Below are 17,380 nucleotides of genomic sequence, written 5' to 3'. Positions count from 1 at the left end.
AACAAGTGAAACGATAGAATAACATGTGAATTAGTGACCGTAAATAAGACTTGGCTTAAAGGTCTCGTTACCAGGCCATAAAATTATTAAAAAAAAAAAAACTTTTAACTATTGGCTTAAAGGTCTCGTTATCAGGCCATAAAATTAAAAAAAAATCTTTTAACTATTAAGTTTTAACTCTTATGAGCTCGAGTCGGGAGCAACACAAGATATATGTACTTGCATTATTTAAGTAATCTAACCTAATTACATAATGTCTAACAAAAAGTGAGAATTTTAAGTTACTTGCCGTAATATTCAAGAACCCGTAATCTTTGCGGGTTCTAGTTTGCATTGTAATGTTTATTTTGTTAATTTCAGGTATGGCCTCATTATCCCTGAGAAATCACATCTGCCAACATTCCAGGCATCACGTAATGTTTTTGGGAATGATTCTGACTCGGAAGATGAATTTAAGAAAAAACATGTTCTATTGAAATCAAGTGATGCTTCTATAAGACAGGTATTCTGGTTTTTTCAACAACTACACCTGTTATTTTTATTATGTAAACATTTCTTGTTAATGTTAATTACTATTAAGGCAAGAGAAGCTAATTGGATGCATTATACTTGAACTTATGTTTAGAAATAAATTTTTATTTATTTAAGACAATAATAATACACCTCTTTGGTTAGAATTTGTGAGTTGAACATATCATATCAAAATTTTCTACAAATTTTAGAGCAAAATCGAACAAAAAAAGGCTATACTAGAAGATCCAACTGTTTACCAATATGATGAGATTTATGATTCTATGGTTATACAAAAGGAAAATAAAGCAATTAAGAGTAAAGAGAACAAAAATCCTAAATATATAGAAAACCTATTAAAAACTGCCAATAAAAGGAAAATAGAGAATGAGCGGAGGATTGAGAGACAAGTAAGGGATTAACTGTTTGATAAGTATGACTAACAGCATTAAGTGAGTATTAAGTAATCATCATTTTTTATCTTTAAGATACAAAAAGAGAGAGAACAGGAAGGTGAAGAATTTGCTGATAAAGAAGTTTTTGTTACATCAGCTTATAAAAAAAAGCTTGAAGAACTGCGACTAGAAGAAGAAAAAGAAAAACGAGAAGAATATTTAGAAAAAATTGGAGATGTTACACAACAACAAGATTTGGGTATGTTTTATAATTCACAATTTATAATGCTACTTTGTAGTCTCCCATATACATATTCAATTTAAGAAATAATTATTAATTCAATCATTTCATTCATGTAATCATTTTGACTGTAGTATTTTATACGTTAATTAAGAAAAGTTTTATTTATTAACATAAATCTGGTATAAAATCAGGTGGATTTTATAGACATCTTTATGAGCAAAAGCTAGGTTTTGATAGACCTCAAAAAGAAGATAGTAATGAAAAATCTGAAGAAAAACAGTCTGAACTTTATATTGAGAAATTTCAAGGAAATAAATCTGACAGCTCACCAGTTTCTAAGAAAAGGAACTATAGAAAACAAAGGAAATCATCACATGGTGCTAATATATCAGAGGGTGAGATAGAAGATTCTGACAATGAAATAAATAAGAAAAAATCTAAACAGACAGAAGTAAATATTGATGCAGATTCAGACTTCTCAATTGACGAATCTAGTGATGATGAACAAAAGCCAAAGACTCCTAGTTCAAAACCAACTGTTGAAAATGAATTTAAAAAACCTGATAATATTGAAGCTAAAGGTGGAGGAGCTGACAGCAAAGTTGAAACAAAACTTAAAGAAAAAATTAAATCTAAGCTTGATATTTGGAAGAAGAGAACTGTTGGAGAAGTATATGATCAGGCTTTAAAGAGGTATTATGAGAGGAAAGCAGCTAGAGGAAGTTAAGAAAATATATTTGAATTTTATTTAAGAATTTAATAATTGTAAAACTAGGTAAAATATTTTATATGTATTATAGCTAATAAACTTAAATTAGTTTCCTTTATTCATGATTAAATACTGCAACTTAGTAATGTGCCTTGCAATGAACTGTAACAATAAAAAATATAGTGCTTAATAGTTTTTAATATATTATGCAATTAATTCATGATGAAAGAATACTTACCAATAAATTCCGAAACAGGATCATTTTCACCTTCAGCCCTCATAGTACCTGTAATTTCTTCATTTTCCACCATAGGTAATACCAATTGTACAAATTCAGGAGTAAATGGAGGAGCTATTGCATCCAATACCTACAAAAAAGTATATTTTAAATCATAAAACACTAGAATTAAATTTACTGCACTTGTATTGTAAAATTTGAAAAACAATGTGAGTTACATTATAAATCATGTTTTTTTGTATTGTATGCACCCTGGGCCTGTGGACTGTGATAGTAATAAAATATACTGACCTCTGTCAAAAAATACCTAATCAAAGATAGGTCGACATCTCCGCGGCTTGTACAGTTTTTAATATACAGTAAAACTGGAACAACACATCCTCTACTTAACAAATTTACCATGCGGTCCAAAAGCATTTTCCGCAATTCCAACTGTAAAATAAAAGTTATTATAAAACTACATTGTTATATAAGAATTGCTTTTCTATTGCTAGCAATTTGGTTATTGATAAATGTGTTTGCTAATGTTAGTTATATGTATGTTGTTCCCAGAAATAAGTTGGTTAGTGCATGTGTACTATACATGCATGAACTGCTTGTTTGTTTTTTTTTGTTGAGGAATTCTTTGGGAACATTTAAATTTTTTTTAATACCTAATTGTTCCATCTCTATAAGTATTGGTTACTCATCCAAAAAAGACATCGTTTTACGCGTCTAAGATGTAATACTATGTGTATACAACTACTTGTATACAAATACAGTTCAGACTGTGGAAGAATAAAACAACAGCACGCGAACGGCGTCGGCTCGGGTCCCGGGTGCCACGCCCGTAAGTGGATAAACGGCCAATGCCAGCAATATACAGCCAACTATAGCATGTAGGTGCGCTAAGGTAGTACCTGAACTAAAATTTCCAGATCTTCTTGTTTGGATTCAAACAGCTTTATTAATAATTTTAACAGTCTGTGATGGAGTAATGGGTGACAGGAAGCAACCTCGTCCAATAATGCTAAGTGCACAGGACAATGTTCTGTGCACAACTTGAAGTAAGATGGCTCTGTGACAACACATTCTACCCATACAAGCACTCCCATTCCTACAACTGGGAATCTGAAATCAGACTTATATTCATATTGAAATACTATTACAACTATTGTTATTATGAGTTGTCCTCATTAAATAAAAAAATAATAATTTGTGATTACATAAGATAATATACCTTATACAATGATAGAGTGAGGGTAATTCAGCAATCAATTCACTTGAACTCACGGAACTGCAACAGACTGCATGTATTTTCTCAATTGCTTGTAATGTTGGTTTTAATTCATCTTTAATCGGTTTTCCGGGGGTCACACCTTCACACACTGACGCCGAATAGGCCAAAAGGTATGTGTACTTTGACTTATGTTCAGGATTTAGCTTACTTCCCAGCTTATACAAAGAGTCCACAAGCAATTCTAAAATAGTCGACACATGATAATTATACAAATGTTAAAATAAATGTTTTCATCATCATGCACCAAATACTGTCCCTCTTGTACAATATCCTCCCTACTTTTTTTCACATGACAAAGTACAGTTACATGTTATTTGGGTAGTTATTACAAAATCCGTACTAGTTATAATAGTAGCATTTATTAAATTAACGTTTTGCATCCATTTACCTAAAAACTGTGGTATCCTCAGTAAATGTACGGGCGGTGGTTCCGGCTGATTATATGCGCGAAACAGGACTGATATATCTGCAGGGTTTAGAGCTCCACGAGATAACATGGCTGCCAGCGCTGTCCGAGCGCCGCGCCAGGACTCTCCCGCTGTCAACGCTAGCGTAATCGGCGTAACATCATGACCACTGTTAAATATTAAAATAGTATGTTGATGTATGGTAATTAATGTTTGTTTAGCAAAAGTAGGAATCAATGCTCAATAAGTGTAGGATAGGTTTGCATAAAATAAGGAATGCAAGTGTTGTGCAAAAGAAGAGAATGTAGGTAAAATTACATGAAAGGGCATGTGGAGATAGTTCATTAAATAATGTGAATGAGTTGGATATTTAAAGCGAGTGGGAATGGTGGGATAGAGGGCGGTAGACATAATAATTATAGGAGATAGGTACATTATATTATTGAAATGGGCCCATTTCGTTCCCAAAGAATGCATGGTGAATATAATAAGAGTACAAAAGATACAAGATATGCAATGATCATAGCCTGTGGAGAAGGGTTTTTATATTTGAAAAACAGAAATAACTTGACAGTGTCACCTATAGGGTGAAATTGTCACACATTCTATTTAACTATTTCAAACCTACATATATGTCTGTAATCAGTTATGTTGAACTAAGGAATGCTTGCTTATTATGGAACAAGTCAAAAGGTCTTGAAATTTTACCTTTGTTGTGCACATTTTGTAATTTCTTGACTAAGTCTCTTCATAATGGATCCTCCCCTCTGTTCTTGAGATAGAATGTGAACAATCACTTGACTGTACACATAAGTGTGAGCACCATGACAAACCATTTTCTGAAATGATTTAACAAAAAATTCCTTTGTCAAAAATGTGTATTCAACATGATTGATTTTCCAGGTTGCCTGTGTTCAATTTCTGTCAGATTATCATTGCATATTTATATATAAATATTCCTATATATGATATATGCAAACATTTTATTGATTTCCTATACTAAGTAAAATTGGTTTCATTCAAATACTTACAGCACACTCATTAACACTATTTTGCCAATCATCTGAACTTTGCAAAAAGCCAACTATAGCTGATTTTAAAACTCGTGAAAATACTTCAATTTGTTGAGCAGCAGTTGAAATGCTGGTTATTTCGCCTTGAAAACCTGCATCTGATATAAGCTGAAAAATTTATTAAACTTTTGAATAGAAAGTGATTTAAGAATATATGTACGGATTATTTTGTAACTTACACTTGAATATTTAAATAGAAGGAAATGTTCTTTTTCTCATATTATCAATACAGTACAGAAAAAAATATGAATCAAATTAATTGCATAAATGTACCTTTATAGTAAAATTCAACATAAGACAATCTGGATAATCCTCGGCCAATCTGTAAATTAGGGACCTCCATGTTGGATGTTCTATCATTTCTGTAAGCCATGCAGGGGTCTAAAAGATACATTATTGTTTGAAATCAATAAAATGAATATTGATATATTGGAATGTAACACACACTTTTAGTATCTACCAAACAAGATTATAATTTAATGGTACAATTTAATTAAATTGATTGCTTTAAATAATTTTAGAACACTCAACCAACAGATATTATGAATATAATATTTGCTGGCTATTATCTTTTGTTCAGAGACTTTTCATAAGTCCAAAAATTTAATGAGTGTCCATTAATAAATTAAACAAAAAAACCTACTTTTTATTTAGTTAACAAGTGTGTTTTAAAATGCTACTTACTTCTCCCTCTTCTGTGAATATTGTATCTGCCTTTTTGGGATCAAATGTTTTAATTATCATTTCTTTCAAATGATTTTCTACCATTGCTTGAACTTCAGTGACTTTAACTTCTATAAGTAAAATATAGAGATATAGAAATATTTACAAGAATAGTAAGTATAAGTAAATTCCTTTGTTGTTACTGTATAAATAACTTAATAACTGTAATAAATTGCTATCTGTGATATTCAGGTTGTTCACAATAATACCCATGCAACATCTAACTAAATTGTTTTCTTGCAGGTTTTTATATGTCCACACAGACATTTATATATAATAATCTTGAAACTTTGGTAAAATTATCTTTATTTTGAATAGAATAGAAATTTACCAGCAAGAATCAGCCACTCTGCTAGTAAATTTGCCATCTGGGCAACAGCACTATAATTATTAGACAGTTGCTCTATAACTTGTTCAGGGTTTCCACCAGCTTGAAAGTACCTCTTAAGTTGGCCAAATATACCAGGCTCCATTATGTAATCAGGTGTTTTAAATTTTTCAAGGCACTCTTGCAGCACTTCTTCCGGGTTATCAATAACATCTTCACCATTGTCATCCTTAAAATGTAATGAAATATATGTATTTGTGTTTGAACGTCAATATAGTAAAAAACAGTGAAATTAGACCATTAAGGTAGATTTCGGTAGTATAATCGTGAATATATGTAGTATATAGTGGTTATATTCTTTAAGCTGAGTTCAAGTAGAAATGCTTAAAGTACGAAATGCTAATTGGTGTATCTTAATCATTCACATTTAATACATACGTCATACTGAGCGTTGGATGTTTCCCAGGACCGTTCATCTTCATATTGAGTGGGCATCCTAAATAAAACTTACTTCACAAGGTACGCCTGGAAATAAAACAACACATATTTATTTAGTTATAAAATCAATTATAAAATTGAATAACTGCTACATTGTTTACTTAATATAAACAGTAAGGTATCATATATATAAGAAATGTAAAGCCACGAACTCTTACTTTTAACAAATCTACTACTTTGTTTTAAATGTTTACTTATTAATAATTAATGCATTATTTACACCACAGAGACAAACCAAGTAGAGATAAACACCACTGGAATACTGACAAACTGACACATAACACATCGTGAAGATTTTAGACTTTAAAAAAAAATCCACAGACTAGGAAAACCATGTTATGTATATATGACTTGGATTAGTACATATATTTATCGAACATTAGTGTTCCATAATATTATAATAATACATATACTAATATTACGTACCTATAACTGGGACAGGATCACTTTGCAACGGGCCTGACTTAATAACGCCAAACGAATGTGTTTAGAAATGGTCACGTGACTAAAGCTTGAGTTAATGTCTTTCTCATACAAATGCCTTTAGCGGTGGCGAGCCACGGCTTTCGCAAGTAACTTTGTCTCAAGCCCATGAAGACGAATGGACTAACGACTCTTATAGTACCAAAGTAATGCGTATTAATATAAATATTGCTATTAATCATATAATTACTTTACCTAGTGACCTTTATCTCACTAACTATATATTCAGATTACAAGTTATATATGTATAAGTAAAGATATGCAGGTGTTAGATGCAATTCATGCCTGAACTTCATACTAGGAACTCTAGGAAGCACTACAAAGTCAGATCAAATGCACAATAACTATTATTAATAAATAAGTTAGCGTTAAAGATTACAAAATATAACTATGTATTTAATGGATCTAGAGACTACATGAACTCTGTGAATTTAGGGCTTTTTCGCTGGTTATAGGTTATACTTAATACAACAATTAACGAAAGAAAAATGTGAGCGAGTGACACATGATTAAAGTTATATTTTCTACTGTTATTGTTTTGAAGCTGCTTTCAAACAAAAATATTAATTATTATGAAATTAATATTTTTGTTTGAAATATAAGTTCTTGCAAGGCGGCCTTGCGTCGTAAGCGAAAATGATTTGTTTGAAACGTGGAAGGAAGCGGCGACATTTCGTAAAGCCAATACAACGAACTTAAAAAAGTATATAACTGCTTCCAGGTTCTTCAAACAAGATCATGGTAAAGTATAAGCACATTACCACATTTGGTGAGAGATTGGCTTGCCTTCCTTCGAGGACTCGATTTTCGTCCCGGTCTCACCTGGTGACATTATTGTATATTTAACACCAGATGTAGGCAATTGAGTCCATGGCCCTCTCCCTAGCTAGCACTAGTGGTAAGTTTGGATGGCCTCGCAAGGCTATGTCCTTTCCCAGACCCTCTTTTTTCTGCATATCAATGATATGTTGCAACTAGCAACATTCATTGCTATGAGAATGAGCAGCACTGGGGATAGTTATTACACTGGCCGTTCAGGTATTGTAAGGCAGTCGATCAGTACCGGAACAAAGTTGTTTCGCGTTTTCCGCTTTCGGACGTCGCGTCGAGGCAAAATAAGAAAAAGAAATTCCACCCGTATCACCTCAACGTCCATCGCGTCGTTTTACAATGAGCGTTATTTAAGATAATTACTGTTTAATTTGTACATGCTTCATTCATTATTATGTTATTGTTATACCATACTATAACTTAAAATATGCCATTATTATGTATTAATAGAACAAGGAAATAAATTTATTAAACTGATTAATAAATGAATAACTACAAAACTATTTATAAAGGTAGTAAGTATTTGAAAATGTGTAAGTATTTTATATATACCGCACAAACAACTATTTTTATAACTTTTATTTCATCTCTATAATTAATTATTCCGATAATTTTTACGTGTCAGTTTGTAATTCTCAGTGACTCTCGACATATTTTAGCCAATGTTTTGACGTAGTATATCTCTTTATTTTTATACAATTAGTATTAATATAAAGATATATTTATTATTTCATTTGGTATTTGGTAGAAGGAACCCTAGGATGTGGATACTATGTTTCGGGCCTTTTTTAATCAAAAATTAATTTGAAGCCATTGGTTTGGAGCTTCATTTTAGCAAATGCGAACTTTTTATAAATAACTGCGACTTGAAATTTAAATGACAAAAAACAATTTTTTTATATTTTGGCTCTAAATATTAAAATAGTTAACAATTTCTGAATATATTATTGTATTGTATTGTATTGTAAAAAGTCCACAATGCTTTTTATGTATGTGCTCCGTTGCTGCACCTTTTGGAATCAACCTGATCTTTTGACACGAGTAGATGACGTAATCAAAATTAGCTGAGAATCGATTCTTAATATGCAGCCGAACGAGCAACCTTGGACCCAAGCATACCCATCCGTTATGTTGGTTTAGGGATTCGCAAAATTTCCAGTGACGCGTTACCAGCCTTCTTATCTTTTGTTCATAGTTCATCAAATCTCATAAGTAAAATTTATCATCATCCCCTTTAAACATTGAGATTGCTGGCTTGGAAGAAGCTAGAAACGCTTTCTTAATAGCAGGCCCAGGTCAATTTTCATTTTTTTCTAAATTACAGAGACAGAGAACACATAAATTGCAAATTGACTTGTTACAATATTATGCGCTGTAGTACAGTATCCGCGCGTTCTCGGCTTTTGAGCATTTGTTGAGCCTGACCCTCTTCGAATTGCAACCTGTCTACGGCTTGGGGCTCCGGTCTGCGCTCCAAAATAAATAATAATAAATGTCCCTGTGGCAATGATGTCGACAAGCTAGGACATCACGGACTGTCATGCCAAAAAAGTGCAGACCGCTTCTCGAGACATGCCGCACTTAACGATATCATATGCCCTTGCCACCGTCAACGTGCCAAGTCTGCTTGAGCCGAATTTCAAAAGACAACCGCAAGAGACCGGTTGGTATGAGTTCCATTGAAGATGGGCCGGGTGCTGGTATGGGATGCAAGCTGTTTAGATACACTGGCCCTTCTACTTGGACCCAACAACAGGGCTGGTGCGGTTGAAAAAGCAAAAGCATGCAAATACAGGGTCTAGGCTTCGAATATGATTTTGTCCCATTCGGTGTCTAAGTCTGTGGGGTCCTAGCGCTATAAGGCTTTTTAAGGAAATGGCAAAACGGTATCCTTAGAGGCCGGATTAACTTTTTAAGCAGGTATCAGGGTATGATGTCATCGTAGTGTTTGTAGCTGACTCTACAAGTTCATAAAATGTACAGAAGATAATCCAAAGTATATAATCAAAGAAGTCGTACCCTTAACCTTGTCACTTAAGTTATTTGAAAATAATAATTAACAGTCTAATGACAAAAAAATTACCTAACTGAAATATTGTAGAATTTAATAATATAGTCCTTTCTAATTTTTCAACGAGAATGGTGAAATAATTATTTAAAGTTTATTTATCTTCTAATTGTTCAAATAATTTTTTAATGTAAGAGTGATAGAGAATTTTTTTTAAAATTTATCCCAGCTAATAGCAGTAATATACGAATATAATAATACGAATTAAGTGTTTTAAGAAAACAAATTTACGATATAATTTATAATTTACCTACCTACTCATATTGTACATGAGATAAATGCGTAAATATCTCAAAACCTCTGCTGAACCAATTTTCGAAGTCGGATAAAAATACGGAAACGTGTACAATAAAAAATGTTGTACCCACCTAACCCTTACCTGTATAACTTTATCTATTATCGTAGATACTGGTATCGTTATATTTCATGCTCTGAAAATTTGAGCAACAGATGCCTAGTATAAAACACTGATTGTACGGATTCGCTTAAATAGTATTTTCAGTGATAGACTTTATAAATTTAGGTACAAGTAAGTTTGTATCGTTTATTGAAATAAATACAGCAGGCAATAGAATAAATGAAACCAGGGGATGGTTGTTCTTCAATTATAATATCTTTTTGAACATAATAATAAATAAATAACAGATCCAAAAAATAACAATATTAAAGTGTAAATAAAATACTACTATATTCAGATTGTAACTTATTTTTATTTGCGCTGTACATACACGTAGGTACTCATGTAAATGTATGCTATATATATATATAGGCAGAAGTTATGAAATATAAATTATGCTGGGTATGTAGGACGACGAAGTAGAAATTTTAAATATAGAACAAATTAAATGTCCATAGAGCTGCCTGCGTTACGATGAAGGTAATAAAAATGTTTGTTGTAAAATCTACACTAAATTTTTGGAATTACAAAGGCCTTTTTAAAGTGCTCAATTCTTGGTCTACATTCTGCAAATTAAGTTCAATTTATACTTATAGATAAACTAGTATGCTATTAAAAATACAAAATGGGTTTTAAAATATCTACCGTTACTTACCTACAGAAAAAATACATGTTACTATGACGTTCGAAGTAAGGTCTAGAATGTACTTGACAAAGTATTGGCTTAACTATTTATCTACTTATTTTTTTTAATCTGAGTTACAATAGATCAGAAATATTCTATTAATAACAAAGAGGTATGACAATCCTAGAGCTAATATTACTGTAATTGCTGTGTACAATACTATTTAGGCAGAGCTAGGTCCCAAAGTAGCACTTAGGTTTAAGGCAAGGGCCTTTAATATTATATTGTTTTCTTTTATAGCTTAACCTTTTCTTACGTAAGCGCATATTTTACTTATTACTTAAGATATTACAACTCTACTCTTATGCATACTGAATGTCAGGCGATTTTACCCTGCTTTCTTAAGTAACATTTCCAAAACTGTAAAATTGGTACGAATAGGAATCATTTGGTGAAAATAAAACATAATCACTTACTATTTTTTAAATTCACATTAGTTAATAACTTAATGTGAAGGAAGTAGCTCGGAAATGTTGCTTGCAAGAAAAAAAAGAAACTCACATTTTACGATCCATAATATAAAATTGAAGCAATCTATGAAGTGAGTTATATAATCTGCAATTATAGATAATTGTGGCCCGGATGGTCTTCATCGCACCTTCAAGGCAATAACTACAGGGCTAGTTACAGAAGTGTAAATATGGTCATAATCGAAAGTGTATTTTAGTTCATTCGAGAGGAAATTTTGGTCCCACAAGGTGGTGCGACTGTTTACTAAGGTACTCTTGGTTTAAAGCCGGTTAATGTGATTTGTTTGAAAGCACTTAGATACCGCACTCGCCTATTCGCCAGACTATATATGAGATTTCACAGTTTTTTTATTAATTGCTAGTAAAAATATTTAATAATCTTAAATATATATGACAAAAAATTATATAAAATAGTAGTTTCAAAGACTATATTTACAGGGTACGCGATAAACTATGTTCTCGACGAATTTCGGCTCAAATAATACTAATTTTTATATAAGTGAAAATTCTATCAATTAATAGGAGCTAGTTAGAACATAAAGTTCCTACTGAATCTACCTCTTTAATCTCTTATAAATATATATTTAAGGTTACCAGCTCTTATAGAATACCTTATAATGTAAGAAAAAGGACGTATGTTATGTGCATTAATGCTCTACAAATGAAATTATTATTAACTATCACAGCTCAATAAATTATTAGATGCTTAAATTACTGTTTCATTACAGAAAGAGCTGCTATTACATTTACTCATCAACTATACAAATATTAACTACATAAAATATTTTTAAACAATTAGTAACTTCATGAAAATTTTAATTTGTTCTAAATGATTAAGTTACTACGAATTTGTGCATAGGCATGTATACTATAGTGCATACACAATGAGCGTCACGTACATCATGCGTCCCCGAGTGTGGATCGTCACTTCAACAATCACTCACTTTCGTTGTTATAAAGTTTGTATATATCTATAATTATATAATATTATGCCGACCAATTCATCAACGCAGAGACATTCCACGCATTTTAAACATACATATATATGGTTTTACCAAAACTCCATCTTTGAAAGTGACTAGTGCATACAAAGTCGCAATCAAAAAATAAGTTTTCTCACCACTAGGATAAACTTAAAGCAAATTAGCGGTAACAGAGTAAAATAATAGTCATATAAGCTTTAATAAAATATAACATAGGTGGTATAAGAAACCGCTTGATCCGCTAGTACAGGGGTATGTTATTTGATTGGTGTTTGTCGTTTGTGGCAAAACTTTTAAAGGCCGGCAACGCACACGCGAACCCCCTGGCATTGAGACTGTCCAGGGGCGGCGGTAACACTTAATATCAGATGAGCCTCCAGCCTGTTTGCCCACTGTTCTATAAAAAAAACTTTAGCATTTAAAACACTGAAGTCTTTAAGCGCAATACAATAAGGGTAGATGTTTCTGCAGTTGTTCAGCAGGTAAGTTTGCATCGTGGAAAATAAACACTTGTTATAAATATCTATAAATAATACTTTATAGTAGTTATCACGTTAGCTGCTGATAAGATTTAAATAATATGCACTTAACTATGTACAGTGCTATTGTAGGTAACGTTACACCCTATATTTATTATTTATTACAACACAATTTACTCAACATTTTATTGTAATACTTCGTTGTTGCATGTTGTCGTAATAAACGCATTTTGCAGTCACGTATAGGCACCGAGGTAAAACTGAAAGGGTGCAATTGTCTATTGGAAAAATCATTATATGAAATACTGTTTGTATAAACTTTAATTCCATTAAAAATAGTTATATTTATTTAGTAATAATTATATCGACGTTATTATATCAAAACAGCAATCGTAGAGATAGCTGCTAGTCGCGACCTGTTATTACAATAAGGTATCACCTAAGAATTAGTCTTTGATATTATAGTCAAAACGCTCGATGCTGACATTTTAATAAAATTATTACATTGCCACTGAGTTGGTTAGGAATTTAATGCTAGATAAAAGATATAAACTATATATTATTATTATTAATAAATTAATTATTATTATTATAAGTATAAAAATGGGCGATTGCTTCAATATAATATCGGTATCGCTCAAATCATCTAAGTTGGTGACGTCACTATAATTATTGTTAAATAATTGTGAAAGTAAAATAATTTTGTAATCCACCGAATATAGTATTTCATTTAAATATATTGCTTGTTTCGATCACTTTTATAAACATGTCTCATACATCGGGGCGCAATAGATGTAAGTCAACTGCTACGTCCCGCCTTTGTTGACGCAAAATACGGGGCTGATGGGGCGGAGGCACTGCATCTGCGAGCAGGGCCGTCTCCTCAGCGAGAGAGTCACCAGAGCCGTAGTCCCGCTCATCCGGACCTTCACCCTCGCACCAGGAAGGGGACCCCGAACTATCAGACCGTGTCCCGCCAGCTTCCGTTTCAACCTCTACGGAACAACTCGCGCATACTTCTGAAACATTTTATGAAATAATCCTACTGATAATTCATTCATCATATTTGCATTATTATGTTTCAGTTTTATATTAATAGATTGACATGTAAATGTGTTTATAAAAATGTTGAGCCCATCCTTTTTATATTATATTGGAACAAGACTAATACACGACAAAGACATCAACAAAGCTCATAAAAGATATAAAATACAAATAGTAAAAGTTGATACTGAATTTAATTATTCAGTATTAAGAAAGGAACCTGAAACTACTTGACTAATCACAATCATGCTTAATTAAAATCTATAAAACATAAGTAAACCTAAACTTTTAAACGTCGTTCATAAAACAAAAATCTAATTTACGAGAACTACACGTTAGAAAAGTTCGGCATCTAAATACAACACGTATTCATTCAAAGGATCGAGTGGGTATAGAATGAAACTATAACGCTTTCGCATTCCACATCGAAACGGCAAGGTCACTCACGCAGTCGCCGGCCCACTAGAGGGCTGGCCCACGACGTTGTCGGTCAGAGAGACGTCGACGAGGAATAGTCTTCATAAGATGCTGCAATTTTTTAATATTCTCAAAGTTATACCTGGGGCAATGATAACGTTTCACGTATAAAAAACAAATACCACGTTAGTGACATTATTACATTTTTCGTTCCTACGTAATCAACTTTCAACGTTTTGAATTAAGCTCTTAAAAGGCTTAATAGACATACACGCATATTAAGTGCTCCAGCCCGTATGCCTGTTTGGGGCATGTACGCAAGTCGTTACTAGTGTTTAAGCGTAATACTTAAATACGCGTTCGGACTGAGTCTCAAGAGTGTCATAGTTTTGCATGCAACAAGCGGACGTACACGCCTTGTAAAACGATAAAGTCACGCTTAAAACAACGTTGGCTTTTATGAAGATAGTTATGTGTATGGAGATGGGTTAAGTATATTTCGTAAAATATATGGAATCAAAATAAATGACATTACCAGAGCTATCTGTTGTGAGCCTCGGGGGAGTATCTTCCCTGTCGGTTGGTACTACAATCACTACTTCGTCATCTCTTGGAGACTCGCCATTTCGACTTGATGATGTTCTGAAAGTGTATATTTTGGTGAACTGAAATATCATAATATTAGAGATATAAAAATATTCTTAATTTAAGTGACATATATATTAAACGCTATATTTGGCACAGAAGTATCCTGATTGTATGTACTAAACATCTAGATAAATTGTGTATCTAGATAAAAGGAAAAATAGAGGACAAAGAAAAACAAACATTATCCTTGTTATTTTATCTTTTTCTGGTGAATTTAGTGGATCAAAACGACAATGGTATATTAGTTCAACGTCTAGAGATAAATAAGTAGGTATTTCACAACTGTTACGATTAATTTCATAATATTATTAATACCAATTTTTATTTTGGCTGTGAGAAAAACCTTGACATAGCATCACCAAAGTATTATAGTGTACTTTGTTATTTCTCGTGTGGGATCAAGCCAAGCCAGTATGGGGTAATTATTAATATGATAAATAAAAAGTAATGTGGCCATATTGTAGGTTTTTATAGGTAAAGCATGAAATTAAAAACTTACTTTACTATAACTTTCTTGCGCATGAACCTAGCGCCCAAATCTGAGTATCCTCTATTCATTGGTCTTTTAAATGCAATAGCAGGAATTGAAGCATGAACTGGTTGTTCAAATGTTCGGCATAAAGGTGAATTTGGTTCTGAGTACTGTTTCTCCGTAATAGCTGGTCGGGTGTGGCCGTCCCCAGAAGCTCCACCTTTGGCGTTACTGTTCGCTTCATTACATATTCTTCGCGCTACTCGTCTATCTTCTTCATACATCTCTAGTAAATGGTCTAACTTATTTTCTATATCATCTACCTGAAAGTATAAAATTGGGGCTTTCTTCGACTAACACATAAACTAGTGGTGATGAACGATTCATAAACGAACTATAGCCTCGAATAAGTTATTATCTTTTTTTATAATTAAGAAGTCATGTTGACATCAATATATCTTTGAGGCTTTTAATCCGGTAACTATTGTTATAAATAATACTAGTAATAAATATGCGTTTATATCCCTTACCAAAAGTTTAATTAAATATTTATAAACAAACACATTGTAACTCGTTTTAAGTAAAAAATTAAAAACATCTGACTCACTTGTCTTTCAATTTTAACAACTCTAGACGCTAAGCTTATTTTAGACGCGTAGACATCTTTTGCCTTTGAACCTTGCTTGCCGAGAATTTGATCTAACCTAGATAAAAAATAAATTTCATAATGATTTTATCAAACGGTGCATAGTGTAATAAAATATTTAAATATTAATTAATTCATGTCAGCCTCTAATTATTTCCTTAAATATTGATTATCATAACACTTTAGTTGACTGCAAGATTTCTTTTATGTTTTTTGTAGTTGATTTTTCATTCCTAACAAATGAAATCATACTAATAATGTACCTAGAAGTCAAAGAATGTATTAGCACACGATATGAATAGCATATCAAAAATAGACAGGCGTTATTTACAGTTAACACTGCAAAGCATAATTATTATTTGAACATTCGCAAATGTGAAAACATTGGCTGATACATGTTCTATTCAGCAATCAAATTGTACCTATTCATAGCTGGGTGTTTATTTTTGCTTACTAAAATAGTGATTTACGAACATTAACGCGAATATCAATCGTAACAGAAACATTACTGAAATTAGTTTTATAGTAACGTAAAATTCAATAATTATACGTATATAAAGTTCACATAAACATAACCAAGAAAGATCCGTAACGTACAGTGTTAACTATTTTTGTTAAAAAAAATCTTTAACTTTACTAACGAAAGTTTACGTATCGAACTTAATGCAACACATGCCAAATATCAATAAAATATATTTTTTTTTTGATTCAAACATTAGTTTATCTATAAAAACTTTGACACTGTCGTTGCATCATCAGACGTTTGTGGTAGATATTCATAATTAAAAGGCGTTGTCAACGCAATTAAAATAATTATGTTACGATATTTTAGGTTTCACAAAAATATTACGTCATTTTAGACAAAACTGTTCTAATGCAGCTTTGTTTTCACATTCAGAGTTGAAAAATGAAGCTTTAAAAAGATAATATACAAATAATAACATATTCATGCATCAGACAAGCAATTTAGGTAATAAATATGTGTAAATGTGCAAAGGCATTTTGCAATTAATTAATAGAGTTGGTAATTTTTTTTAAGATAACCTAAATTATAAGTGAGGCCAATTTAACAGTCGATTGTTTTAAAATGAAAACATTAAACCTGTACTAGGCATATAAACGTGGACACTCGAAATGAGACAAAAGTAACGCAACGAGCACAGAGCGTTTTTATATTTCCTTATAATAACAACTCTTTTGTCTCGGGTATTGCTCACCTGTACTGTAGGTTCTTGGTTCGGTTAAGGAGATCTGCGTGTCCTGAAGAGTACTGTTCAATCACGTCTTTGACGTCGTATGGTTTCAATGCTTCTCTAAATCTCTTGCGTGCGACAAAATACTTGAGCTACACGA

At 32.2% G+C, this 17,380-nt stretch overlaps 3 protein-coding genes across 3 annotated transcripts in view; 1 reads left to right on the top strand and 2 right to left on the bottom strand.

Moving 5' to 3' along the window:
• Positions 1-101: 101 nt before the first annotated feature.
• LOC123716176 (nuclear speckle splicing regulatory protein 1) lies at positions 102-1,944 on the top strand. The gene is made up of 5 exons (XM_045671783.1): positions 102-267; positions 361-502; positions 723-920; positions 999-1,164; positions 1,341-1,944. Exons 1-5 carry the CDS (start codon positions 254-256, stop codon positions 1,874-1,876), a joined length of 1,056 nt encoding a protein of 351 aa, XP_045527739.1. The 5' UTR covers positions 102-253; the 3' UTR covers positions 1,877-1,944.
• On the bottom strand, positions 1,892-6,656 carry LOC123716175 (negative elongation factor D). The gene is made up of 13 exons (XM_045671782.1): positions 6,563-6,656; positions 6,345-6,431; positions 5,910-6,135; positions 5,540-5,649; positions 5,129-5,236; positions 4,814-4,963; positions 4,491-4,621; positions 3,764-3,951; positions 3,316-3,556; positions 2,996-3,206; positions 2,388-2,528; positions 2,097-2,226; positions 1,892-2,020 (listed from the first exon to the last, which is right to left on the bottom strand). Exons 2-13 carry the CDS (start codon positions 6,399-6,401, stop codon positions 1,998-2,000), a joined length of 1,716 nt encoding a protein of 571 aa, XP_045527738.1. The 5' UTR covers positions 6,402-6,431; positions 6,563-6,656; the 3' UTR covers positions 1,892-1,997.
• A 3,842-nt stretch (positions 6,657-10,498) lies between these two features.
• LOC123715938 (potassium voltage-gated channel subfamily KQT member 1) overlaps positions 10,499-17,380 on the bottom strand; it is a 39,862-nt gene continuing 32,980 nt past the window's right edge. Inside the window, exons 13-17 of the mRNA XM_045671320.1 lie at positions 17,245-17,372; positions 15,989-16,085; positions 15,409-15,704; positions 14,797-14,903; positions 10,499-13,819 (exon numbers count right to left, since the gene is read on the bottom strand). Coding sequence (XP_045527276.1) covers positions 13,572-13,819; positions 14,797-14,903; positions 15,409-15,704; positions 15,989-16,085; positions 17,245-17,372 — 876 coding nt within the window. The 3' untranslated portion in view covers positions 10,499-13,571. The remainder of the gene's footprint in view (positions 13,820-14,796; positions 14,904-15,408; positions 15,705-15,988; positions 16,086-17,244; positions 17,373-17,380) is intronic.

The sequence above is a fragment of the Pieris brassicae genome, chromosome 11, assembly GCF_905147105.1.
Source record: "Pieris brassicae chromosome 11, ilPieBrab1.1, whole genome shotgun sequence".
NCBI classification, from domain to species: Eukaryota; Metazoa; Arthropoda; class Insecta; order Lepidoptera; family Pieridae; genus Pieris; species Pieris brassicae.
The sequence above is the reverse complement of the archived record's forward strand: the minus strand, read 5'-3'. Positions and strand labels throughout refer to the sequence as shown.